At 47.5% G+C, this 26,784-nt stretch overlaps 1 protein-coding gene across 10 annotated transcripts in view; it reads right to left on the bottom strand.

Moving 5' to 3' along the window:
* The window catches only part of si:ch211-119o8.4 (galanin receptor type 1), a 59,502-nt gene that overhangs the window by 28,670 nt on the left and 4,048 nt on the right, over positions 1 to 26,784 (bottom strand). For 4 of the 10 annotated variants that reach the window (XR_009828719.1, XR_009828718.1, XR_009828720.1 and 1 more), the window contains exons 1-5: positions 15,025 to 15,463; positions 11,038 to 14,588; positions 10,683 to 10,852; positions 6,109 to 6,153; positions 5,075 to 5,158 (exon numbers count right to left, since the gene is read on the bottom strand). Coding sequence is in view for 3 of the 10 variants with exons in the window: in XM_062070433.1 (XP_061926417.1) it covers positions 5,075 to 5,095 (21 nt within the window). In the remaining 7 variants the exon portion in view is untranslated. Of the gene's footprint in view, positions 1 to 5,074; positions 5,159 to 6,108; positions 6,154 to 10,682; positions 10,853 to 11,037; positions 14,589 to 15,024; positions 15,464 to 18,168; positions 18,270 to 26,784 lie in introns of those variants that run through there. The other 6 variants (XM_062070438.1, XM_062070437.1, XM_062070436.1 and 3 more) reach the window with 3 other exon arrangements.

A 26,784-nucleotide genomic window follows, 5' to 3' on the forward strand; every position in this document is an offset into this window, starting at 1 on the left:
TGGTAGACGCTGGTCTGAATGGATTTGATTTCCAATAACTCGTATAGCTCCTTTATCGTGCGTGACATAAAGGACGTGCCCTGGTCAGTCAGAATCTCTTTCGGGATTCCGTGGGGGGCCGAGGGGCTTGTTCCCCCTCGGCAGTGTCGGCGCAGATATTCCCCTTTCCTACTGGGCATGAACGCACCCCTACACACTGCGTCACTAAATTGTTAAACCCCGGCAAATTGGTACCCCGGTTTAAGGGGTACGTAAGGTGTGCACTTACAGCAACCTTGACACTATGCTTTTGACCGCCGTATTGAATTTCCACCGGCACCACAGAGTATTTGTGCACATCACCATGAACACATGTAATTCTCACCCGTGTTGCCTGCCTCAAAGACCCGGGTCGAACCAGGTTCTGGTGGATCATGGACTGCTCGCAGCCCGAATCCACCATCGCCCGGTGTATACTCCCTTGTATCGTTACCGGCATACAGTACGTCTCACCCGGGCCGGGGGAAGGCACCGGAGGGCCGGCAACCCCACGCGTGGAGGTCCCTGACGCACGTGAACGGGATGCCCACGCCTGCCCAGGCGTTTGAAGGGCCGTCTGCACGGGAAGCACTATATTCGCAGCAGCCGGGACCTGCGAGGAAGCACAAACAAGAATCAGTGGCGCCGCCTCCTCTCGCCGCGTGTGCGACCTGCGCGGCGTCGGGGCTGGGCGCGTTGGGTCCTTTGTGGAAAAAAAAAAAAGTCAGTTGTGCGGCGACGCTGGACTGCCGGAGCCGCCTCCTCCCGCTGCACGCGCAGCTACCTCCATGGTCTTCTCCCTTCGCGCCTCGCTGTGCACTGCCAGGTGGTCCTCGGTCAGTTGCGTTGGTTCTGCCGGCGCTGCCTCCTCCCGCTGCGCGCTCAGCTGCCTCCATGGTCTTTTCCCTTCGCGACCAGCCGCTCCATCACCTGGTCGTCGCCCTGTCTTGGCTGCACCTAACGTGTCGCCGCGTCCCGGAGCTGCTGCCCGAGCACGAACGGGCGGTGGTCCTCGGCGGTCCAGCCGGTCCGGTCCAGCACCGCTCTCCTCAGGTCCGGGAAGTGCACGAGGGAGGCCGCCGGTAGGCTAAGCGCCGTCCGCTGCGCCTCCCCCGCCAGCAGCGGCAGTAGACGCAACCCCCATTCTTCTTCAGGCCACCCGGATGCTGCCGCCGTGGCCTCAAAAATGTCGATGAAGGTGTGGGGGTCCTCTTTTTCCCCTATGCGCTGCATGGAGACGGCCGCTTATGTTGGCGGTGCCGCTCCTCCCCGGTCCGCCATCGCCTTCATGATTAGGCTTTGCTGGGCCACCTGCTGTTGGACCGCCTCCAGCTGTCGATGGGTGTCCGCCGTCGCCTCCGCGAGGACCTGCGCCAATGCTACCAGGGGGTCGGACTCCGTCATCTTTGCTCAAGCTCGTTGGGCGCCAAAATGTGGAGGTTGCCCTCCTGTGGGTTCCCCGAACACAAAGATTCTTCTTGTGAGCCCAGCAGTCTGAGGTAACAGTCTTCTATTGTCATGCAAGGATTGTTTCCAGCAATATATTATTGGACCTTTCAGTCAAGCGTGTCTCAGTTCGTGTGTCTTTCTCAGGCTTCAACTGCCACCCTGTCTCTCGTCCCGGCTGCTGCTAATAAAGGTGACAGGTGATTAGATAACAAGGTCCACCTGGGCCATCTACTCACCTGTCGATGTCTTCGAGGCCGGTCCTTGCACTCCCCGTTCCGCTGCAGGCCCGCAGGCCACGCCCCCCTCCACAGTTTGGTATCCTGGAGCATTTAAAGTTCCTTTCACTAGAACTAAGGGGCCAACCACAACTCCTGAAAAACAACCCCACACCATAATTCCTCCTCCACCAAATTTCACTCAGCACAATGTGGTCCGAAATGTATCGTTCTCCTGGCAACCTCCAAACCCAGACTGGTCCATCAGATTGCCAGATGGAAAAGTGTGATTCATCACTCCAGAGAAGGCATCTCCACTGCTCTAGAGTCCAGTGGCGACTTGCATTACACCACTGCATCCCACGCTTTGCATTGGACTTGGTGATGTAGGGCTTAGATGCAGTTGGTCGGCCATGGAAACCCATTCCATGAAACTCTCTGCGTACTGTACGTGGGCTAATTGGAAGGTCACATGATGTTTGGACCTCTGTAGCAACTGACTGTGCAGAGAGTATATGCACTATGCGCTTCAGCATCCGCTGACCCCTCTGTCAGTTTACGTGGCCTACCACTTGGTGGCTGAGTTGCTGTTGTTCCCAAACTCTTCACTTTTCTTATAATAAAGCCGACAGTTGACTTTAGAATATTTAGGAGCGAGGACATTTCACGACTGGATTTGTCGCACAGGTGGCATCCTATGACAGCTCCACGCTGGAAATCACTGAAAGCGGCCCATTCTTTCACAAATGTTTGTATAAACAGTCTCCATGCCTAAGTGCTTAATTTTATACACCTGTGGCCGGGCCAAGTGATTAGGACACCTGATTCTCATTTGGATGGGTGGCCAAATACTTTTGGCAGTATAGTATATATACACCTAACATTATGTTAAATGTTTACATCATTTTACATTCACATTCTCGCTCAACATCCCTGATTGGGATAAAATACGTTTTGAGTTCTGTTTGTCATGTTATTCTTTCCAGACCAATGCAAAGTAACATCTAATCAAAGCATGCTTTATTCTGTGTGAGAGAGGTTTTTAATGTTGAGCACATTAAGCTTCCCCTATAGAATATAATGTGGTCTTTGAAAAAAGGATTTTCTGCAGCCTATTTCATGGCGTCTGCCTTTGGCATAGCTGAAATGAGATCAACAGTTTTGAAGAACTTTGTTTTTAGACAGATAGTCTTTGAACAGTGTTTCTTAACCACCAGGGCCGCCAAAAAAAGGGTTCTCAGCTGTGTTGTAATACACTTTTACGCCACTTGTGGCAGTAATGACAAAACAAAGTCTGGAACTAAAGTCATAGAAAAGTTTCTTAAGCGCAGTAATTATGACTAAAAAGGTAAAGCTGTATTTTAATTAGTGCTTTAATTTCTTTAACAGTTTATTTAAGAAACATATTCTCTATTATTCTTTATTATTAATTTAGTTAGAATTTTTAAATTTTTTATCAGTTTGAATTAGTCCCATCTTTTGCAGTTTATTTGATTAGTATTTATTTGTTTAATCAGACTGACTTAAGCTTTGATGATAATTTTTGTGATTAACACATGGTTCATAATCATTTGACAAGGTCTATCCTTTTAAAATGTCAGTAGGTTAGATTTATTAATACAATTATGGAATGTGATTAAAATACATAGTAAGATTACCATCCATCTTCTTCTGCTTATCCGAGGCCGGGTCGCGGTGTCAGCCGCCTAAGCAGAAAAGCCCAGACTTCCCTTTCCCCAGCCACTGCGTCTAGCTCCTCCCGAGGCATTCCCAGGCCAACTGGGAGACACCGTGTCCTGGGTCTTCCCCGTGGTCTCCTATCGGCCGGACTTGCCCTTGACACCTCCCCAGGGAGGCGTCCAGAGGGCTTCCTGATTAGATTCCCGAACCATCTGAGTCCTTTAGATATGGAGGAGCAGTGGCTTTGCTCTAAGCTCCTCCCGAATGACAGAGCTTCTCACCCTATCTCTAAGGGAGAGCTCCGCCCCCTGACGGAGGGTTGGAGTTGCAAAACCGAACTACAAAAACAACACCAAGCTGGATGGCACTGGGAATGGCCAAGATAGCAGGTAGAAATTATCTGGCGTGGAGAGCCGAGAAGTGGAATCGCTGAGTGCCATACAGCTGTCAAGGTGCTGCTTAAGTAGCACCAGGGTAAATTGGAAGCAGCTGTACATGTCTCATTAATCCACCCACAAGGGGAACACAGACCCTCACAAGGTGGTCAGCAGGCGGTGGCAGAAGCAAGAGACGGACAAACGCGAGGCTCGACAATTGTAATTGGTAAAAACACGTCTGTCTCACAAATGCAGTTGCGTTATCACACTTAATAAATCCTCCTGGTCGCTTCCCAAGAACCGCATGAAACTGGATTGGCTTCTGAGCCGCAGGTTGGCAAGACCTGCACCAAAGCATATTTTTATTCAGTCTGTGATTCGTTAATTTAACAATTTGTACAATAAGACATTCGTAAATTGAGTTGTTATATGAGTTACAAGCTCGATTTCTAATTAAATTCCATTCAGTTGTATCAATGATCAAGGTGGCATCTTTAACCAATGTCTGTTCTTATTTGTTAAAGGCTTAAATATTGACTCTCTTAGGAAGAGTTGAAAGGCCAGCATTGCATGTGGAGGACGGGTGATGTTGCAAACCCTCTCCTCGTTTTTAAGGACTCTTTTTCAATTTTGAAGTAGATCGCTGACCTCACTCCCCTTTCGAACCATCAGTCTTCCCTGGCCAGAACATGGAAAACCTGCTGTTTCTCTTTGGATCCTGCACCATGCTCTCGGACTAGATCGGTCCTAAGTCTGTGAGCTTGAACTGATGAATTCTGCATGGGTGAGAGGCCCAACGTCTTCTTAGGCAATCTGAACAGTCCACTGATACAACTGAATTCCATTCAGTTGTATCAATGGTCAAGGTGGCATCTTTAACCAATGTCTACCTACTCAGTGGCCTAGTGGTTAGAGTGTCCGCCCTGAGATCGGTAGGTTGTGAGTTCAAACCCCGGCCGGGTCATACCAAAGACTATAAAAATGGGACCCATTACCTCCCTGCTTGGCACTCAGCATCAAGGTTTGGAATTGGGGGTTAAATCACCAAAAATGATTCCCGGGCGCGGCTACGCTGCTGCCCACTGCTCCCCTCACCTCCCAGGGGGTGATCAAGGGGATGGGTCAAATGCAGAGGACAAATTTCACCACACCTAGTGTGTGTGTGACAATCATTGGTACTTTAACTTTAACTTGTTCTTATTTGTTAAAGGCTTAAATATTGACTCTCTTAGAATGGGTTGAAAGGCCAGCATTGCATGTGGAGAATGGCTGATGTTGCAGACCCTCTCCTCGTTTTTTAGGGACACTTTTTCAATCTTGAAGAAGATCGCATACCTCACTCCATTTTCGAACCATCAGTCTTCCCTGGCCAGAACATGGAAAACCTGCTGTTTCTCTTTGGATCCTGCACCATGAATTCTGCATGGGTGAGAGGCCCAACGTCTTCTTAGGCAATCTGAGCAGTCCAGTTGTGATCGATTCTGTTGACCTATCGTTGCAACAACTAGCATGGTACCGGAAGAAATCAATAATTAAAAATTCATAAGAGTTGTTTTTCTCAAGCAACGTGAATAAACAAAAAAACAATACATGTGGATAAAAAGGATACATGCACTGTATAAGAAATTGAAGTTGCATAGTTGTTGATTTTTCTGCCCAACGTTTCGTTACATGATCTAATTAATTGATGAATTCACTTTTCCGTCCTCTTCAAGCCCCACATTAATCTCTCTGGATGAAACATAAAAAAATCTCCCATTACAAGGATAATTAATGCTCCTTACAGCGAAGGAGATATTAATTCAATTTAACTGCCCTGCTGGTACTGAGTAAGCTGCTATAATAAACCTATCTTGAAATGAAGGCAGTCAATTAATCAAACGGGGAATTATGAATTTGGCAAACCTAACCTGAGTGAGTCCCAAAAAAAAGAATTTGTGGTAGATGAAGCAGAAAGGTAACACATGGAAGGAGGACAGAGCCGCAGGGAGAAGGAGAAGTGAACGTTTAGAAGGCTGACCTTCCCCTGGGAACAGCCCAACGCTCGACCTCAGACGATGTGGTGGAGAAAGAAAGTAAACCGAGGGCACAGACCTGCGCTCCTCCTCTTCTGCTCTTGATTTCCCAGGCTGCTCTTTGACCATGCACATAGCTTTCCGTCCCCTTAACAACACACTGCTGTAAACCCCAGACCGGGTGGTGTGGGTAATGCACCGATTTATCATCTTTTACTGCACGCCAGAGGGTCTTCGGCCGTTTTCACTACAGTAAAGGCAACTCATTTTCTTTGACTCTCTGACAGCTTAAAACACATTAAATTGTATTGAAAGTCCACCTGGTGGTGATTGCATAGAACAGGGGTGTCAAACCTGTTTTCATTGAGGCCCACAGTTATGGCTCCCTTTTTGGGCCACCTGTAACACAGAATATATATGAATATTCATGTATAATCGCCTTAATATATTATTACACAATTGCCTAAACATTTTATCATAGTACCGGATTTTCCGGACCACAGCGCGCACCAGATTATAAGGCGCACACCGATTAATGGTTTATTTTCTATCTTTTTTCATATATAAGGCACATCAGATTATAGGGCGCATTAAAGGAGTCATATTATTATTTATTTTTTTATGTAAAATACTTCCCTGTGGTCTACATAACATGGGTAATGGTTCTTTGGTCAAAATGTTGCATAGATTATGTTTTACAGATCATCTTCAAGCCGCTTTCTGACAGTCGCTTCAGGATGCGCCGTTTTGTGGGTGGTCTTATTTACGTGGTTCGCCTTCGACAGCGTCTTCGCCCCGTCATCTTTGTTGTAGCGGTGTAGCGTGCAAGGACGGGAGTGGAAGAAGTGTCAAAAGATGGCGCTAACTGTTTTAATGACATTCAGATTTTACTTCAATCAATAACGGGGCAGCATCTCCTCATCCGGGGCTCACTAGTGCAACAATAACGCCGGAAATGTGTCCCGTGAAAAACCGTCCGACCTCCAATAACTAAAGTTCCTTGGGTGAATAATGTAAACTCACTACACCGGTATGTTTTAGCGCTTTCATGGCGAGTTTACTGACAGATATAAGTAAGAACTTTAACAAGTAGACTACACGGCACAGACTAAAGAGGCGGACTCGTGCAATTTTTCAGGATTTATGCAGATCTCAAATACAAATCAGCAGGTACCAGAAGATAAGAAAAGTTGCTTTTGTATAATGTTGCAAAACAAAACGCCAGATAATATGTCTTATCTTATACACACACACCATAATAATACTCGTATGTTGAAGCACAGTACAATCCATCAAGCAGTGCGGCTTCATAGCTTACCAAAGTCCTACTAAAACATTTTGATCGATTTTTGCGCACCGTGTGTAATGTTCTATATTTTCAATGGAACATATAAAATGTTGGTGTTGTTTACTTGAGTCATATTGCAGTCTATACATATCTCTTATGTGTGACTGCCATCTACTGGTCACACTTATTATTACACCATGTACCAAATAAAATTGCTTTGAGGTCGGTAAGCACAACCAAAATTATTCTGTACATTAGGCGCACCGGGTTATAAGGCACACTGTCGAGTTTTGAGGAAAAAAAAGGATTTTAAGTGTGCCTTATAGTCTGGAAAATACGGTATATATTTACATACAAACTTGTTTGAGGTCTTTGGTTTATTAAGATCCACATTCTTTATGGGGTCCAACACAGTTATATATATATATATATATATATATATATATATATATATATATATATATATATATATATATATATATATAAAATAAATAAATAAATATATATACACTACCGTTCAAAAGTTTGGGGTCACATTGAAATGTCCTTATTTTTTAAGAAAAAGCACTGTACTTTTCAATGAAGATAACTTTAAACTAGTCTTAACTTTAAAGAAATACACTCTATACATTGCTAATGTGGTAAATGACTATTCTAGCTGCAAATGTCTGCTTTTTGGTGCAATATCTACATAGGTGTATAGAGGCCCATTTCCAGCAACTATCACTCCAGTGTTCTAATGGTACAATGTGTTTGCTCATTGGCTCAGAAGGCTAATTGATGATTAGAAAACCCTTGTGCAATCATGTTCACACATCTGAAAACACTTTAGCTCGTTACAGAAGCTACAAACCTTCCTTTGAGCAGATTGAGTTTCTGGAGCATCACATTTGTGGGGTCAAGTAAACGCTCAAAATGGCCAGAAAAAGAGAACTTTCATTTGAAACTCGAAAGTCTATTCTTGTTCTTAGAAATGAAGGCTATTCCACAAAATTCTTTGGGTGACCCCAAACTTTTGAACGGTAGTGTATGTATACACATATATACATATACACACACACACATACCATACATACATATACATATATATACATACACATATATATACGTGTATATATATATATATATATATATATATATATATATATATATATATATATATATATATATATATATATATATATATATATATATATACACGTATATATATATATATATATATATATATATATATATATATATATATATATATATATATATATATATATATATATATATATATATATATATATACGTGTATATATATATATATATATACGTATATATATATATATATATACACACACATATATATACATACACATATATACATACACACCTATATACATATACATATATATATATATATATATATATATATACACACACATATATATACATACAGTATATATACACAAATATATATATATACATATACATATATACACACATACATATATATACACATATACATACACTATATATATATATATATATATATATATATATATATATATATATAGTATATATATATATATATATATATATATATATATATATATATATATATATATATATATATATATATATATATATGCATATATATGTGTGTGTGTGTGTGTGTGTATATATATGTAATGGTTATTTAGGTACTTTAGAGGACAAAACAACAATTTAATTTTAGAAGCTGTTAAATCAGGGACAATCTCAAGACCAATAAGTCCCAGGTGTTATGTTTTCTTTGTTTTCATACTGAGAGAAGGCGAGAGAATGTCCTACAGTCGTGCACTTATTGTCAAATGGAAGTCAACATCCCTGTGGATGTATTTATCAGGTCTTAAATGTATTTCTTCCCTGCCAACATTCTCGGCATTGTCTTTAGGAAAATATATCTACAAAAAAAAAAAAGGACAAATTGTGTAGCGGCTCAAGTTGTGTTTGTCTGACATGTGAATGCAGCGCAGCTCAGGAGGTGGAGTGGCTGCTGGCTGGTAATCAGAAGGTCAAATTGATCATTAGTTCCTGGGAGACCACGATAAAAGGTCCTTGAACAAGACACGGCATGCTGCAGAAAGCTTTCACCGGCGTTTTAAGTGTGTGTGTGTGTGTGTGGCTTTGATACATGCAGACCATCTTGTAGCACTAAAGCATCTAAATATGTGCCGACTCTCCTGGGGAAGGAAACCTTCGACAGGCTGAATCTTTAAATAGCTGTTCATGTATTTACAGTAAGTGCAAATGCTCGAGAGGAACCTGACAAGTATGTTAGCGATTAAGAATTCAACCAGAAAAAAAGGGACCTCTAAACATAAAAACATAGAAGTGCATCCATCAGGGCCGGCCCTTGGCATAAACACGCTAGGTGGTTGTTTAGAGCCATTGATGATTATGGCGACCGACCACTTCAGTATCCGATTATCAGCGTGATTGTCGTGGTCTGCGGGTGTTGGCTTCGTCTTCTTTGATTAACTTAATGACCACATGGATACAATTATACTTCCTTTGTGCGAAACTTCTATTCAGCAGTGAGTCAACATGTCCTTTGTACAAGTGTTAGTTTGGTGGCCACGTTCATTCGAAAGCCCATAGAGATACTTTCTGGACTATAAAGCTCACCGTTATATAAGCCGCACCTACTAAACTTTAGAAGGAACACATTTTTTTCCCATGTATTAGCCGCACCGGACTATAAATTGCAAATACACTATATTGCCAAAAGTATTTGGCCACACATCCAAATGATCAGAATCAGGTGTCCTAATCACTTGGCCCGGCCACAGGTGTATAAAATCCAGCACTTAGGCATGGAGACTGTTTCTACAAACATTTGTGAAAGAATGGGCCGCTCTCAGTGATTTCCAGCGTGGAACTGTCATAGGATGCCACCTGTGCAACAAATCCAGTCGTGAAATTTCCTTCCTAAATATTCCAAAGTCAACTGTGGGCTTTAATATAAGAAAATGGAAGAGTTTGGGAACAACAGCAACTCAGCCACAAAGTGGTAGGCTACGTAAACTGACAAGACAGGGGTCAGCGGAGGAATTATGGTGTGGGGTTGTTTTTCCAGGAGTTGGGCTTGGCCCCTTAGTTCCAGTGAAAGGAATTTTGAATGCTTCAGAATACCAAAACATTTTGGACAATTCCATGCTCCCAACATTGTGGGAACAGTTTGGAGTGGTCCCCTGACTGTGCACCAGTGCACAAAGCAAGATCCATAAAGACATGGATGACAGAGTCTGGTGTGGATGACCTTGACTGACCTGCACCCGATAGAACACCTTTTGGGATGAATTAGAAGGGAGACTGAGAAACAGGCCTTCTCGACCCACATCAGTGTGTGACCTCGCCAATGCGCTTTTGTAAGAATGGTGGAAAATTCCTATAAACACTCTGCAACCTTGTGGACAGCCTTCCCAGAAGAGTTGAAGCTGTAATAGCTGCACAAGGTGGGCCGACATCATATTGAACCCTATGGGTTAGGAATGGGATGGCACTTCAAGTTCATATGGCATGCGGCCGAATACTTTTGGCAATATAGTGTACATATGTTTTGAAATTAGTTATTTACACAGAAAGATTATGTAAATGTTTATTTACATACCTTAATTGTTTCCGAAGAGTGTCTGTAACACGGCAGTAAAACGGCTGATCAAACAAAGCAGAGGTCATCATCATGGATCCCCAGCTGCGGGAGCTAGCTCACCAATCAGCTAAACAGACTCAATAAATCCACGGTGACGTTTTGGTGAATTTCCTCAGGAGTTTGTGAAACTGAAACAATACAAAAAGAATGCCGTTGTAAGTTGAGAATACTAACTCAGACACTAAACGTGTTAGCAGATGTTATTGCAAACGACGCTAGCGTCATTGCATTCCGATGGCACGTACAAATGTGCATGAAAACACTCCTACAAACATCACACATGGAATGGTTTTAGTTACATTGTAAAACTTACAAATGTTGCTTGGAGTGATGAAGGAAGAATCCATACGAGTAGACACTCTATGGACGACGAGAAGACTTAACAGCATTCCAATTAGGAAAAGAAAGGACAGTGCAGCACCTGCAGTGAGCAAATTGTCCTAAAAATGGAGCAACAGTACAAACAATAAAACATATTCTCATTGCTTGTTGTTGTTTTTTTACTCTTTATTACAAGTTTAGGATAAAAGTAGCGGCTTATAGTCTTTATAGGCCTCCTCCCGCTGCGTGCTCGGCTGCCTCCATGGTCTTCTCCCTTCGCGCCTCGCGGTGCACTGCCAGGTGGTCCTCGGCGAGCGTCACTGCTGCAGCCAGGTCTTGGGGCTGGTGGTAAATAAATGGTTGTACTTGTATAGCGCTTTTCTACCCCTTTTTAAGGAGCCCAAAGCGCTTTGACAGTATTTCCACATTCACCCATTCACACACACATTCACACACTGATGGCGGGAGCTGCCATGCAAGGCGCTAACCAGCACCCATCAGGAGCAAGGGTGAAGTGTCTTGCCCAAGGACACAACGGACGTGACTAGGATGGTAGAATGTGGGGATTGAACCAGTAACCCTCAGATTGCTGGCACGGCCACTCTCCCAACTTCGCCACGCCGTCCCCCTGGTGGTAGCGGACCCAGGCCGCCGTCCGCGCTGGGATCGCCTCCAGGAACTGCTCCGTGACCAGCCGCTCCATCATCTGGTCGCCGCCCTCTCTTGGCTGCAGCCAACATGTCGCCGCGTCCCGGAGCTGCTGCCCGAGCACGAACGGGCGGTCCTCCATCCCCAGACGCAGCGCCCGGAACCGGCGCCACGGGACCGGCGCCACGGGACCGGCGGCGCCGCCTCCTCTCGCCGCGTGTGCGACCTGCGCGGCACCGGGGCTGGGTGCATTGGGTCCTGTGTGGACCCGACGCACGTGACCGGGCTGCCCACGCCTCCAGCACGCCTGCCCAGGCGTTTGAGGGGCCGTCTGCGCGGGAAGCACTATATCCGCAGCAGCCGGACCGGCGAGGAAGCACAAACAAAAAGTCAGTGGCGCGGCGCCGTGGGACCGGTGGCGCCGCCTCCTCCTCCTGCACGCTCGGTGCTGGGTGCTCGGCTGCCTCCATGGTCTTCTCCCTTCGCGCCTCGCGGTGCACTGCCAGGTGGTCCTCGGCGAGCGTCACTGCTGCAGCCAGGTCTTGGGGCTGCTGGTAAATAAATGGTTGTACTTGTATAGCGCTTTTCTACCCCTTTTTAAGGAGCCCAAAGCGCTTTGACAGTATTTCCACATTCACCCATTCACACACACATTCACACACTGATGGCGGGAGCTGCCATGCAAGGCGCTAACCAGCACCCATCAGGAGCAAGGGTGAAGTGTCTTGCCCAAGGACACAACGGACGTGACTAGGATGGTAGAATGTGGGGATTGAACCAGTAACCCTCAGATTGCTGGCACGGCCACTCTCCCAACTTCGCCACGCCGTCCCCCTGGTGGTAGCGGACCCAGGCCGCCGTCCGCGCTGGGATCGCCTCCAGGAACTGCTCCGTGACCAGCCGCTCCATCATCTGGTCGTCGCCCTCTCTTGGCTGCAGCCAACATGTCGCCGCGTCCCGGAGCTGCTGCCCGAGCATGAACGGGTGGTCCTCCATCCCCAGACGCAGCGCCCGGAACCGGCGCCACGGGACCGGCGGCGCCGCCTCCTCTCGCCGCGTGTGCGACCTGCGCGGCGCCGGGGCTGGGTGCATTGGGTCCTGTGTGGACCCGACGCACGTGACCGGGCTGCCCACGCCTCCAGCACGCCTGCCCAGGCGTTTGAGGGGCCGTCTGCGCGGGAAGCACTATATCCGCAGCAGCCGGGACCTGCGAGGAAGCATAAACAAAAAGTCAGTGGCGCAGCGCCATGGGACCGGTGGCGGCGCCTCCTCCCTCCGCGCGGTGCTGGGCGCGTGGGGATCTAGCAGCCACAGAGTCAAGTGCGCGGCGGCGGCGCCTCTTCCCCCTGCACGCTCGGTGCGCGCAGTGTTGGTGCTGGGCGCTCTGCTGCCTCCCTGGTCGTCGCCCTTTGCGCCTCGCTGTGCATCGCCAGGTGGTCCTCAGCGAGCGTCACTGCAGCTGCCAGGTCTCGGGGCCGGTGGTAGCGGACCCAGGCCGTCGTCCGCTCTAGGATCGCCTCCAGGAACTGCTCCGTGACCAGCCGCTCCATCACCTGGTCGTCGCCCTCTCTTGGCTGCAGCCAACGTGTCGCCGCGTCCCGGAGCTGCTGCCCGAGCACGAACGGGCGGTCCTCCATCCCCAGACGCAGCGCCCGGAACCGGCGCCGCCTCCTCTCGCCGCGTGTGCGACCTGCGCGGCGCCGGGGCCGGGCGCGTTGGGTCCTGTGTGGACAAAAAAGAAACAGAGTCAGTTGCGCGGCACCGGCGGCGCGGCCTCCTCCCACTGCGTGCTCGGCTGCCTCCATGGTCTTCTCCCTTCGCGCCTCGCGGTGCACTGCCAGGTGGTCCTTGGCGAGCGTCACTGCTGCAGCCAGGTCTTGGGGCTGCTGGTAAATAAATGGTTGTACTTGTATAGCGCTTTTCTACCCCTTTTTAAGGAGCCCAAAGCGCTTTGACAGTATTTCCACATTCACCCATTCACACACTGATGGCGGGAGCTGCCATGCAAGGCGCTAACCAGCACCCATCAGGAGCAAGGGTGAAGTGTCTTGCCCAAGGACACAACGGACGTGACTAGGATGGTAGAATGTGGGGATTGAACCAGTAACCCTCAGATTGCTGGCACGGCCACCCTCCCAACTTCGCCACGCCGTCCCCCTGGTGGTAGCGGACCCAGGCCGCCGTCCGCGCTGGGATCGCCTCCAGGAACTGCTCCGTGACCAGCCGCTCCATCATCTGGTCGTCGCCCTCTCTTGGCTGCAGCCAACATGTCGCCGCGTCCCGGAGCTGCTGCCCGAGCACGAACGGGCGGTCCTCCATCCCCAGACGCAGCGCCCAGAACCGGCGCCACGGGACCGGCGCCACGGGACCGGCGCCACGGGACCGGCGCCACGGGACCGGCGGCACGGGACCGGCGCCACCGCCTCCTCTCACCGCGTGTGCGACCTGCGCGGCGCCGGGGCTGGGTGCATTGGGTCCTGTGTGGACCCGACGCACGTGCCCGGGCTGCCCACGGCTCCAGCTCGCCTGCCAGGCGTTTGAGGGGCCGTCTGCGCGGGAAGCACTATATCCGCAGCAGCCGGGACCTGCGAGGAAGCACAAACAAAAAGTCAGTGGCGCAGCGCCGTGGGACCGGTGGCGCTGCCTCCTCCCTCTGCGCGGTGCTGGGCGCGTGGGGATCTAGCAGCCACAGAGTCAAGTGCGCGGCGGCGGTGCCTCTTCCCCCTGCACGCTCGGTGCGCGCGGTATTGGTGCTGGGCGCTCGGCTGCCTCCCTGGTCGTCGCCCTTTGCGCCTCGCTGTGCATCGCCAGGTGGTCCTCAGCGAGCGTCACTGCTGCTGCCAGGTCTCGGGGCCGGTGGTAGCGGACCCAGGCCGTCGTCCGCTCTAGGATCGCCTCCAGGAACTGCTCCGTGACCAGCCGCTCCATCACCTGGTCTTCGCCCTCTCTTGGCTGCAGCCAACGTGTCGCCGCGTCCCGGAGCTGCTGCCCGAGCACGAACGGGCGGTCCTCCATCCCCAGACGCAGCACCCGGAACCGGCGCCGCCTCCTCTCGCCACGTGTGCGACCTGCGCGGCACCGGGGCTGGGCGCGTTGGGTCATGTGTTGACAAAAAAGAAACAGAGTCAGTTGCGCGGCACCGGCGGCGCGGCCTCCTCCCACTACATGCTCGGCTGTCTCCATGGTCTTCTCCCTTCACGCCTCGCGGTGCACTGCCAGGTGGTCCTTGGCGAGCGTCACTGCTGCAGCCAGGTCTTGGGGCTGGTGGTAGCGGATCCAGGCCGCAGTCCGCGCTGGGGTCGTCTCCAGGAACTGCTCCGTGACCAGCCACTCCATCATCTGGTCGTCGCCCTCTCTTGGCTGCAGCCAACGTGTCGCCGCGTCCCGGAGCTGCTGCCCGAGCACGAACGGGCGGTCCTCCATCCCCAGACGCAGCGCCCGGAACCGGCGCCGCCGCCTCCTCTCGCCGCGTGTGCGACATGCGCGGCGCCGGGGCTGGGCGCGTGGGGTCCTGTGTGGACCTGATGCACGTGACCGGGCTACCCACGCCTCCAGCACGCCTGCCCAGGCGTTTGAGGGGCCGTCTGCGCGGGAAGCACTATATCCGCAGCAGCCAGGACCTGCGAGGAAGCACAAACAAAAAGTCAGTGGCGCGGCGCCGTGGGACCGGTGGCGCCGCCTCCTACCCCTGCACGCTCGGTGCGCACGGTGTTGGTGCTGGGCGCTCGGCTGCCTCCCTGGTCGTCGCCCTTTGCGCCTCGCGGTGCATCGCCAGGTGGTCCTCAGCGAGCGTCACTGCTGCTGCCAGGTCTCGGGGCCGGTGGTAGCGGACCCAGGCCGTCGTCCGCTCTAGGATCGCCTCCAGGAACTGCTCCGTGACCAGCCGCTCCATCACCTGGTCGTCGCCCTCTCTTGGCTGCAGCCAACGTGTCGCCGCGTCCCGGAGCTGCTGCCCGAGCACGAACGGGCGGTCCTCCATCCCCAGACGCAGCGCCCGGAACCGGCGCCGCCTCCTCTCGCCGCGTGTGCGACCTGCGCGGCGCCGGGGCCGGGCGCGTTGGGTCCTGTGTGGACAAAAAAGAAACAGAGTCAGTTGCGCGGCACCGGCGGCGCGGCCTCCTCCCACTGCGTGCACGGCTGCCTCCATGGTCTTCTCCCTTCGCGCCTCGCGGTACACTGCCAGGTGGTCCTTGGCGAGCGTCACTGCTGCAGCCAGGTCTTGGGGCTGCTGGTAAATAAATGGTTGTACTTGTATAGCGCTTTTCTACCCCTTTTTAAGGAGCCCAAAGCGCTTTGACAGTATTTCCACATTCACCCATTCACACACTGATGGCGGGAGCTGCCATGCAAGGCGCTAACCAGCAACCATCAGGAGCAAGGGTGAAGTGTCTTGCCCAAGGACACAACGGACATGACTAGGATGGTAGAATGTGGGGATTGAACCAGTAACCCTCAGATTGCTGGCACGGCCACTCTCCCAACTTCGCCACGCCGTCCCCCTGGTGGTAGCGGACCCAGGCCGCCGTCCGCGCTGGGATCGCCTCCAGGAACTGCTCCGTGACCAGCCGCTCCATCACCTGGTCGTCGCCCTCTCTTTGCTGCAGCCAACATGTCGCCGCGTCCCGGAGCTGCTGCCCGAGCACGAACGGGCGGTCCTCCATCCCCAGACGCAGCGCCCGGAACCGGCGCCACGGGACCGGCGGCGCCGCCTCCTCTCGCCGCGTGTCCGACCTGCGCGGCGCCGGGGCTGGGTGCATTGGGTCCTGTGTGGACCTGACGCACGTGACCGGGCTGCCCACGGCTCCAGCACGCCTGCCCAGGCGTTTGAGGGGCCGTCTGCGCGGGAAGCACTATATCCGCAGCAGCCGGGACCTGCGAGGAAGCACAAACAAAAAGTCAGTGGCGCGGCGCCGTGGGACCGGTGGCGCCGCCTCCTCCCCCTGCACGCTTGGTGCGCACGGTGTTGGTGCTGGGCGCTCGGCTGCCTCCCTGGTCGTCGCCCTTTGCGCCTCCCAGCGCATCGCGAGGTGGTCCTCGGCGACCATCACTGCTGCTGCCAGGTCTCGGGGCCGGTGGTAGCGGACCCAGGCCGCCGTCCGCTCTGGGATCACCTCCAGGAACTGCTCCGGGACTAGCCGCTCCATCGCCTGGTCGTCGCCTTCTTTTGGCTGCAGCCAACGTGTCGCCGCGTCCCGGAGCTGCTGTCCAAGCACGAAAGGGCGGTCCTCCTTCCCCAGACGCAGCGCCCGGAACCGGCGTCGGTGGTCCTCGGCGATGCAACCGATCCGGTCCAGCACCGCCCTATTCAGGTCCGGGAAGTGCATGTGGGAGGCCGCCGGTAGGCTAAGCGCCGCTCGCTGCGCCTCCCCCGCCAGCAGCGGCAGGGGTCGCACTCCCACTCTTCTTACGGCCATGCGCATGTCTACGCCGTGACCACAAAAATGTGAAGGCATGGGGGTCCTGCTTTTCCCCCATGTGCTGCATGGAGACGACCGCTGATGATGGCCGTGCCGCTCCCACCCGGTCCGCCAGCGCCTGTAGGATGTGGCTCTGCAGGGCCACTTGTTGGCGGACCGCCTCCAGCTGTTGATGGCTGGCCGCTGTCACCTCCGCGAGAATGTTCGAGAGAGCTGTCAAGGGGTCGGCTTCCATCTCATCAGGTGGTCCGGCTTGTTTGGGCGCCAAATTGTGGATGTTGCCCTCCAGGGGGTTCCTCGGACCACCAAACATTGCCACAAGAGCCCGGATCAGTGTTATAACACTGTTTTATTTTTCCTCACAAGGTGTGAGTGTTCTATTTTCCAGCAAAATGTTTTTCCAGTCTGTGTCTCGCTCTCTCTCTCGCTCTTTCTCCAGCTCCAACAACGTCTCTCATAGCGGCTGCTGCTAATAAAGGCGACAGGTGATTAGATAACAAGGCCCACCTGGGCCATCCACTTACCTATCGCTGTCTTCGAGGCCAGTCCTGGCACACCCGGTTCCGCGGCAGGCACGCAGGCCATGCCCCCCTCCACGATATATTTTTAAATTTATTTATTAACAAACCAAAAAAAACAGATTTTTTTTAAATGTATATTTTGGTTAAGAATCAGGATTTGGATGTTGATCGACATTTTTTCAGCACCCGTATTATAGTAAAAACAAAACTTTTGACATGTTTTCCACAAATTTCATTGCTCCTAATGTGCAACAACAATAAAAGCGTTAACTATTCTATTAAAAAAAACAAAAACATTTGGTACATTTTTCAGTCAATCAATCAATCAATCAATCAATCAATGTTTATTTATATAGCCCTAAATCACAAGTGTCTCAAAGGGCTGCACAAGCCACAACGACATCCTCGGTTCAGATCCCACATTTTTGACATACACAATCCAGAAATACATTTAAACACATGTCTAATATTCTTTTTTTCACTACATTACCCTATTCTAACAATGCATTTTTTCTTAATACTTCATTATAAACTTACCTGAACTGCAGGCGTCTTGTTGTGTCGTCCTTGCCAGTCCCAGGTCCTCAATGGATGTAAAAGTGTCCCAACTTGTCGGATTACCTCCTCAGCCATCTCCTCTACAGGGAAGAGTTCGTGATTTATGATCTACAATAAACTTCTAAGGAGCAGGGAAGCGAGGAAACAGCAGACCACTCGATGATGTAAACATAGGCACACACAGGTAGTGATCACGTCGCTGCTATAAATAGTTTGTGTGTGTCAGCTCTTATAATAACAATATCACTAATACTTGGTCAATATTCAAATCACGAAAATGTAAATGGAGTATTGTTGGCGCTTTTTGAATGGTTATCGGATTTTATTGCGCGGAATAGAGGACCTCTCATTGACTCCGCTGTAAGCTGACTTTTATTTACGTTTAGTATGTATTTAATAAATCCATTCGTCGTCATGGTTTTAAGAATGATTGTGAATGATAGGCAAAATTCCCCCCCAAAAAACGCAGTTCCCCTTTAAAAGTTATCTAAACAGTTTATGTGTTTAGTTCTCAGTTTGCTTTCTTTGTCCGGTCGTCAAATGTCGTTTGTGGTAAGTCCTGCTCAAAGCTAGTCATTATTTTCATGCTCCGAGCTTTTTTTCTTTGTTTTGTGTACTTTGGACAGTTTTACTTTCAACTTCATGTTTTGTATTTTGGAATAAACCTTTTTTTCCCCCACTGTTTCTTTTACCCTTTGTTACCTGCATTTGGCTCCACCTAATAGTGTTTCACTTGTAAGAGTGGTTTACTTATTTTTACACTTAAATATCCATGAATTCCTATGGAAAAATAACTTTTAACATAAAAGAAGCACAAACACTGTATTAAATGTATAAACTAGCGCGTCTCAAACTGTGATACGTGTACCAATAATGGTACCCAAGCTCCATCGAGTGGTTAGCCAAAGAATCACTCGATTAAAGTGCAGTGTTTTACTGTTAGTGTTACTGTTCAAACTGTGTTTAGTGTTAAAATGGCCAAAAATATTAAATATCCTTGTTTAATAAAACCTCTGACCTGTTTCTTAATGAATACTTAGGTCTACTACGCCACTGTATCTTAATGTTGGTCATTATGGTGGTATTTGGAGCGCAAAGTTATTTCTGAGGTGGTACTTTCGGAACCATTTGCATAGACCATATTAAAACAAATATCAAAATGATTATGTTAAAAAAATATTTTATTATATATATTTATTAAATAAATACATTTTTTATTTTTTTTATTTTGTCACATTTGTTTGCTTTCAAATAAACTTTTTAAATCAGAATAATCATGATTAATCACAGCTTCTTACCCACTTGCTCCCGAAACCCGACCCCAGATAAGCGAAAGTAAAATGGAATGATGGATGGATGGATGGGACTAATCTGCATATACACATGAGATAACTCTTTTGTGATTAATCCCAAAACAATCCCTAATATTTATATATTTGCTTTGTATCAAGTTGAATTCAACGAAGAAGGGTAAACAAATTCCTGGAAGAAAATGTGAAGCACTCATAAACATGCAGTTTGCAATACCAATCTAACAATGCACAACTAAAATCACAAATGTCACAATGGTGTATTGCAAAGAATTAATTATACATATAATATATAGAGGCATTTGCGTACAACTGTATAGCAACTTATCGTATGTAACAGGATGGCGTTTTGAGGGTTCCTGGTTCAATACCCGCCTCTGCCTTTCAAGTCCCTGCCGTTGTGTCCTTGGGCAAGACACTTTAGTCTGTGGCTAGAAATGTAGCTTACCACCACCCCTGTGTGAATGTGGAGTGAATGAATGATGGTTCTCACTTCCCTGTGCGCGCTTTGAGTGTCTAGTCCAGTGTTGTTCAACCTTTTCTGAGCCAAGGCACATTTTTTTTCGTTGAAAAAATGCGGAGGCACACCACCAGCAGAAATCATTAAAAAACGAAACTCAGTTGACAGTAAAAAGTCGTTGTCGCAATTGTTGGATATGACTTTAAACCATAACCAAGCATGCATCAATATAGCTCTTGTCTCAAAGTAGGTGTACTGTCATGACCTTACATGTCACGCCCTGACTTATTTGGAGATTTTTGCTGTTTTCCTGTGTGTAGTGTTTTAGTTCTTGTCTTGCGCTCCTATTTTGGTGGCTTTTTCTCTTATGGTATTTTCCTGTAGCAGTTTCATGTCTTCCTTTGAGCGATATTTCCCGCATCTACTTTGTTTTAGCAATCAAGACTATTTCAGTTGTTTTTACCCTTCTTTGTGGGGACATTGTTGACTGACATGTCGTGTTCGGATGTACATTGTGGACGCCGTCTTTGCTCCACAGTAAGTCTTTGCTGTCGTCCAGCATTCTGTTTTTGTTTACTTTGTAGCCAGTTCAGTTCTAGTTTGGTTCTGCATGGCATTCCCTAAGCTTCAATGCCTTTTCTTAGGGGCCCTCACCTTTTGTTTATTTTTGGTTTAAGCATTAGACACCTTTTTACCTGCACACTGCCTCCCGCTGTTTCTGACATTTACAAAGCAATTAGCAATCGGCTGCCACCTACTGATATGGAAGAGTATTACATGGGTACTCTGCCGAGCACTAGACACTCAACAAGAATCATTTGCAGACTATAATTACTGGTTTGCAAAAAATATTTTTAACCCAAATAGGTGAAATTAGATCATCTCCCACGGCACACAAGCGCTATATCGATCTAATCCATTATTATTATTATGAATTACTGCATTTTTCAGCTGCTTTATGTGCACTTGTTATACAGCATGAAAGACTTGCAGCTCGGAGAAACACCCTAGTAATGTACGAAATGTTTCTGAGTTTTGACTTAACCTTTTCACTCCTAATTTGTGTCTGAAGGGAGTAATTTGTGCTCCGATTAAACAAATGCATCTTGCAGATCAGCAGCCATGACCTCACAGATGCGCTGGACCATGAATAGGAACAAAGTCCTCCAGTCAAATGCCAAAAGCTTGAAAAAAAAAAGGCACATGGAAGACTTGAGGCTGTCAGAGCGGCATAGCTCTACTTAGGATGAAATTGTAGTCTACAGTGCATCTTCATTATATAAACCTCCTCTTTGCTTTGGGCACCTCAGTCAGCTGTGTCCCCAGCAGGTATGTGTTGTCTGCAAAATGTCTCATCTATCACACCCACTCAATCTCACTCTGACTCATCTTCTGCCCCACGACCTCACTATCACTGCTCAATCCAAGCACGCCTCCTCACATTGAAAAAAAAAACGTTGAATAGAAACCTTCTATGAACCGGAGAAGGGGGAAAAAAACACTCGCACACATCTGTGGCGAGCAGCGCCCAGGATGGAGCAGAAGGAATCTTGTCAAGTGTCTGCTGCTTGGTTGCGTCATATCCCTCCTTTTTTAAAAAGGGTGAATAGATATGCGCCAAGCACATAAGCGCTTCCTGGGAAAAGGGAGGCTGAAACTTTTATTGCTTTGCTCACTCACTTGGAGACACACAAGTAGCTTATATGAGATCAAAACAGTTTTGAAAGCAAGCTCTGCCTTCCCCTCATATGAACTTATCAGCTAAAGCACAATTTGATTCAACTACAGTCGTGGTCAAAAGTTTACATACACTTGTAAAGAACATAATGTTATAGCTGTCTTGAGTTTCCAATCATTTCTACAACTCTTTAATCCAAGGAACACCAGGCCTACCGTCAAGCATGGTGGTGGTAGTACTATGCTCTGGGCCTGTTTTGCTGCCAATGGAACTGGTGCTTTAAATGGGACAGTGAAAAAGGAGGATTAACTCCAAATTCTTCAGGACAAGCTAAATTCATCAGCCTGGAGGTTGGGTCTTGGGCGCAGTTGGGTGTTCCAACAGGACAATGACCCCAAACACACGTCAAAAGTGGTAAAGGAATGGCTAAATCAGGCTAGAATGAAGGTTTTAGAATGGCCTTCCCAAAGTCCTGACTTCAACGTGTGGACAATGCTGAAGAAACAAGTCCATGTCAGAAAAACCAACAAATTTAGCTGAACTGCACCAATTTTGTCACGACGATTGGTCAAAAATTCAAGCAGAAGCTTGTGGATGGCTACCAAAAGCGCCTTATTACAGTGAAACTTGCCAAGGGACATGTAAGCAAATATTAACATTGCTGTATGTATACTTTTGACCCAGCACATTTGCTCACATTTTCAGTAGACCCATAATAAATTCATAAAAGAAACAAGCTTCATGAATGTTTTTGTGACCAACAAGTATGTGCTCCAATCACTCTATCACAAAAAAATAAGAGTTGTAGAAAGGATTGGAAACTCAAGACAGCCATGACATTATGTTCTTTACAAGTGTATGTACACTTTTGACCACCACTGTAATTATGTGTAGGTGACATATCCCCAGCAATTTTGGTGCCCTGCACTTTTAACCCTCGGAAAGTAATTGAATTAATCGAACGGGCTCTCCGGTTCGAAAGAAGCTGCCTGTCCTGACGGAACGGTCGTTGCTGGACACACGACGGACTCTTGGGAGAAGCGGAGAGCCGCGTTTCATTCGAGGACGTTGAAAATACACTATATCGCCAAAAGTATTTGGCCACCCATCCAAATGAGGAGAATCAGGTGTCCTAATCACTTGGCCCGGCCACAGGTGTATAAAATCAAGCACTTAGGCATGAAGACTGTTTCTACAAACATTTGTGAAAGAATGGGTCGCTCGCAGTGATTTCCAGCGTGGAACTGTCATAGGATGCCACCTGTGCAACAAATCCAAAAACTCCTTCCCTGTCAACAACACCTGGGGAGTTGAACTCTCTTTCACGGATATAAAGCCGTTGTTTGTTGACTTTTGTCGGCCCGACTGGCTGTGTTATCGAGCACATGTCACACAAACGTACCCCACGACAGCTTCATCCCTCGTGGTATGACGGAAAACGAGGCAGCACCCCTCGTGGCTGTCAGATACGGGCCAGACGCCAGCCCCGACCCTCCTCGTTGAAAGTCTTGAGTTGTATGTCGTAATATGTATATGTAAATGGGTTATACTTGTTTAGTGCTTTTCTAACTTCAAGATACTCAAACTGCTTTGACACCATTTCCACATTCACACACTAATGGCGGGTGCTCCCATGCAAGGCGCTAACCACGACCCATCAGGAGCAAGGGTGAAGTGTCTTGCTCAAGGACACAACGGACGTGACTAGGTTAGTAGAAGCTGGGGATTGAACCAGGAACGCTCAGGTTGATGGCACGGCCACTCTCCCAACCGCGCCACGCCGTCCGGTGAGTATGTTAAAGTTAAGTTAAGTTAAAGTACCAATGATTGTCACACACACACTAGGTGTGGTGAAATTTGTCCTCTGCATTTGACCCATCCCCTTGTTCCACCCCCTGGGAGGTGAGGGGAGCAGTGAGCAGCAGCGGTGGCCGCGCCCAGGTGATTTAACCCCCAATTCCAACCCTTGATGCTGAGTGCCAAGCAGGGAGGCAATGGGTCCCATTTTTATAGTCTTTGGTATGACCCGGCCGGGGTTTGAACTCACAATCTACCGATCTCAGGGCGGACACTCTAACCACAAGGCCACTGAGTAGGTCATGTACCCCATGCTGGCCATGCAAGACCTGGGATGTTTTCAACTTCCAGGAATTGTGTACAGATCCTTGCAACATGGGGCCATGCATAGTCATGGTGCAAGATGAGTTGATGGTCTCTGGGCATATGTGCTTGGCTAGAGGTTTTTTCCTGGTCTGGAATTCAAAGTTTAGTTTTCTCCTCCTCTATCCCCCAGGTTTACGATTGTTTCTAACTTTTTTTTACAATGCACCGCCCATGTGTTTCCGTTCTGTCCACCCTGTAACTGTATGTGTTCTTGGACCAGTTTGTACTGAGAATTTAATTTTCTTGTACTTTTTAAGTGCAATGACCATAAAGCCTCATCCATAATGTTACACTGTTATAAGAAAACAGGTCAACCAGTCTGTCCCTAAAGCTCGCCCACAAGCTTATTGATTGGCTGAAATGGTGCTGCAGTTTCTTGCTAACGTGACAATGACGGACAGCATGCAGCAGCTGACTAATCGGCAGTCAGACGGATGCGGGTGGAGAGACGGGTAACCCGCCAAACCGCAACATTAATCACGAGCAAGTAAAACAAAAGAAAGAAAAAAAATCGAAAAAAGAAGAGCCTTGTGCTCCACTCAAAGGCGGTCGTGATGTTGACACAAACACCCCAGCTGTCATTGCTAAGAGAATAAAAATGCAAACTAGAATCTGTGTGGATGCTGTGTTTGCGAGCCACCCGAAGCGCGAGTGGAACCGAAATGCTTGTATGTCCAGAATAAGTAGAGTGTGTGAAAGATGGAACGGTTCGAATCAAGTGTGATATTTTAGCTTTAGTAGAAGCATTTAAGTCCCATCCTAAAACTAATTTGTATACACTACCCTTTATTCAGACCCCCGCAGCGGACAATCACGGAGTACTTACAAGCAGACATAGTGTGTAGACAGAAAAGGGAGAACGGACGCATTTTGGCTTAAAAACTAAAGATAAAGGTGAAGTTATAACACTGAAACGTCCTCACAAGTATCATCCCTGCAGGACGAGGAACAGCTAAACATGCTTCACTACACACCGTAGGATACAATAGCTCACCGGCGTCACAATGTAAACAAACGCCATGGGTGGATCTACACCTGACATCCACTGTAATGATACCAAGTACAGGGGTGTATGTAGTCGATACTACTATGATTACATCATTATTTTTTGGCATCACATCTTCTTTCGTTTAAAAAAATGTATATTATGTTTATAAACTCAGGAAATGCGTCCCTGGACACATGAGGACTTTGAATATGACCAATGTATGATCCTGTAACTACTTGGTATCTGATTGATACCTACATTTGTGGTATCATCCAAAACTAATGTAAAGTATCAAACAAGAGAAGAATAAGTGATTATTACACTTTAACAGAAGTGTAGATAGAACATGTTAAAAGAGAAAGTAAGCAGATATTACCAGTAAATGAACAAGTGGATTAATAATCAATTTTCTTACAGTTTGTCCTTTATAATGTAGACAAAATAATAGGTAGATAAATGACACAATGTTACTGCATACGTCAGCAGACTACTTAGGAGTCTTTGTTTGTTTACTTACTACTAAAAGACAAGTTATCTAGTATGTTCACTATTTTATTTATGGACTATATTACAATAATAAACATATGTGTCAAATAAAGCCAACTATGCAAATTTTTGTGGTCCTCTTTATGTACAACAGTATCGAAAAGTATCGAAATTCATTAGCTCTGACCTACTTACAGTTTACCAGGTCTAAGCCTTGTTAAATGATACGAAACCTTGAGTTAATCAAAAGGATTATTAAACACATAAACCAGCGCACACACCAACATGCCAAACAAGGCTTAGGTCAGGCCGATTACAAAAATAAATATGAATCAAATATTGCGCAAACGAAGGGACTCATTAAAAAAAAAAACAGCTGTAAAGTAATCCACTGGCTTTCCCACGAGCATTGGATGCTTTGTTTCAAGACGGCTTCAGCGCTTCATTAGTGCGAGCACACATTGAGCCTTCGACACGGTTTCATTTCCCCCGTTGAGAAACATAATCTTATGAAGTCTAAATTGTGCTCGCATAAACACGTGGTCTTTTGGCGAGGATCCGCACCACTTTGGTCATCATATTTGTGCTTAAAGAAACTTCTCCATGAGTTTAGTTCGGACTTCTTCTGAATTGTTGCATTACTGTAATGGAAACGTGTATTACAACTAAGTACCGCTGTGTTACTTATTTAATCGTGGCCACAAATGCGGATTTGAGGCTCAGCTGTTCGACCTTGCTCATATACAATTTATGATGGAACTGTGGCTTATACATCTTAGAACCGCTTCACAACGCACCGTGTTGTTTTATTAGTGCACCGAAATCAAGTCTTCATCTACAAGGGGTAGCTCATTTCGATAGATCTACTTACGGTCCCTTACAATTAATCGAACTGCGCACTGTGTTGTGCTTTTGATTCATCTCAGATGTTTCTCTTGTTTGTAAACAGCAGTTTATTCTGATGATAACAGACACATGTTGGCTTCTCACAGTATTTAACACCTCCTATATCCGACCGCTGCAGACTGACATGTTCAAAAGAGTAAAATAATGACAAACTAGAAGAGGCAATTCCTGAAGGAATTGCGTGTGAACGCTCCAATGCTGAAGTTGAAGTGAATTGCTGACAGAATGTAGTATGAATGTAAGAATAGTTTGAATGTTGGCATGGTTTGAATGTTGAGGAGTTTGAATTTCCAGGAAAACGGGAATTTGATTTGGAACTTGGGAAAGTGTTAGTTTGAATGTCCAGGATGAGTGGGATGTGTTAATTTTGGAATGGTTTGAATAGGTTGAAAAATGTGGGAATTGTGCAACTTAGAAAAATGTCCCATTCATTTCATAGGGTACTTCCTGGAAATTTGGGAAAAGCGGGATTTTTTGGAAAATGATTAGGAGCATGAATTACCTGAATGAGCTGAATTGGTTGGTGTTGGAATTGGTTAAAACGGGCAAGAAATGTTGAAGTGGTAAATGGTTTTAGGGAATTTCTGGAAAATCTGGAATTTTT

The sequence above is a fragment of the Entelurus aequoreus genome, linkage group LG14 (assembly GCF_033978785.1).
Source record: "Entelurus aequoreus isolate RoL-2023_Sb linkage group LG14, RoL_Eaeq_v1.1, whole genome shotgun sequence".
Taxonomy (NCBI): domain Eukaryota; kingdom Metazoa; phylum Chordata; class Actinopteri; order Syngnathiformes; family Syngnathidae; genus Entelurus; species Entelurus aequoreus.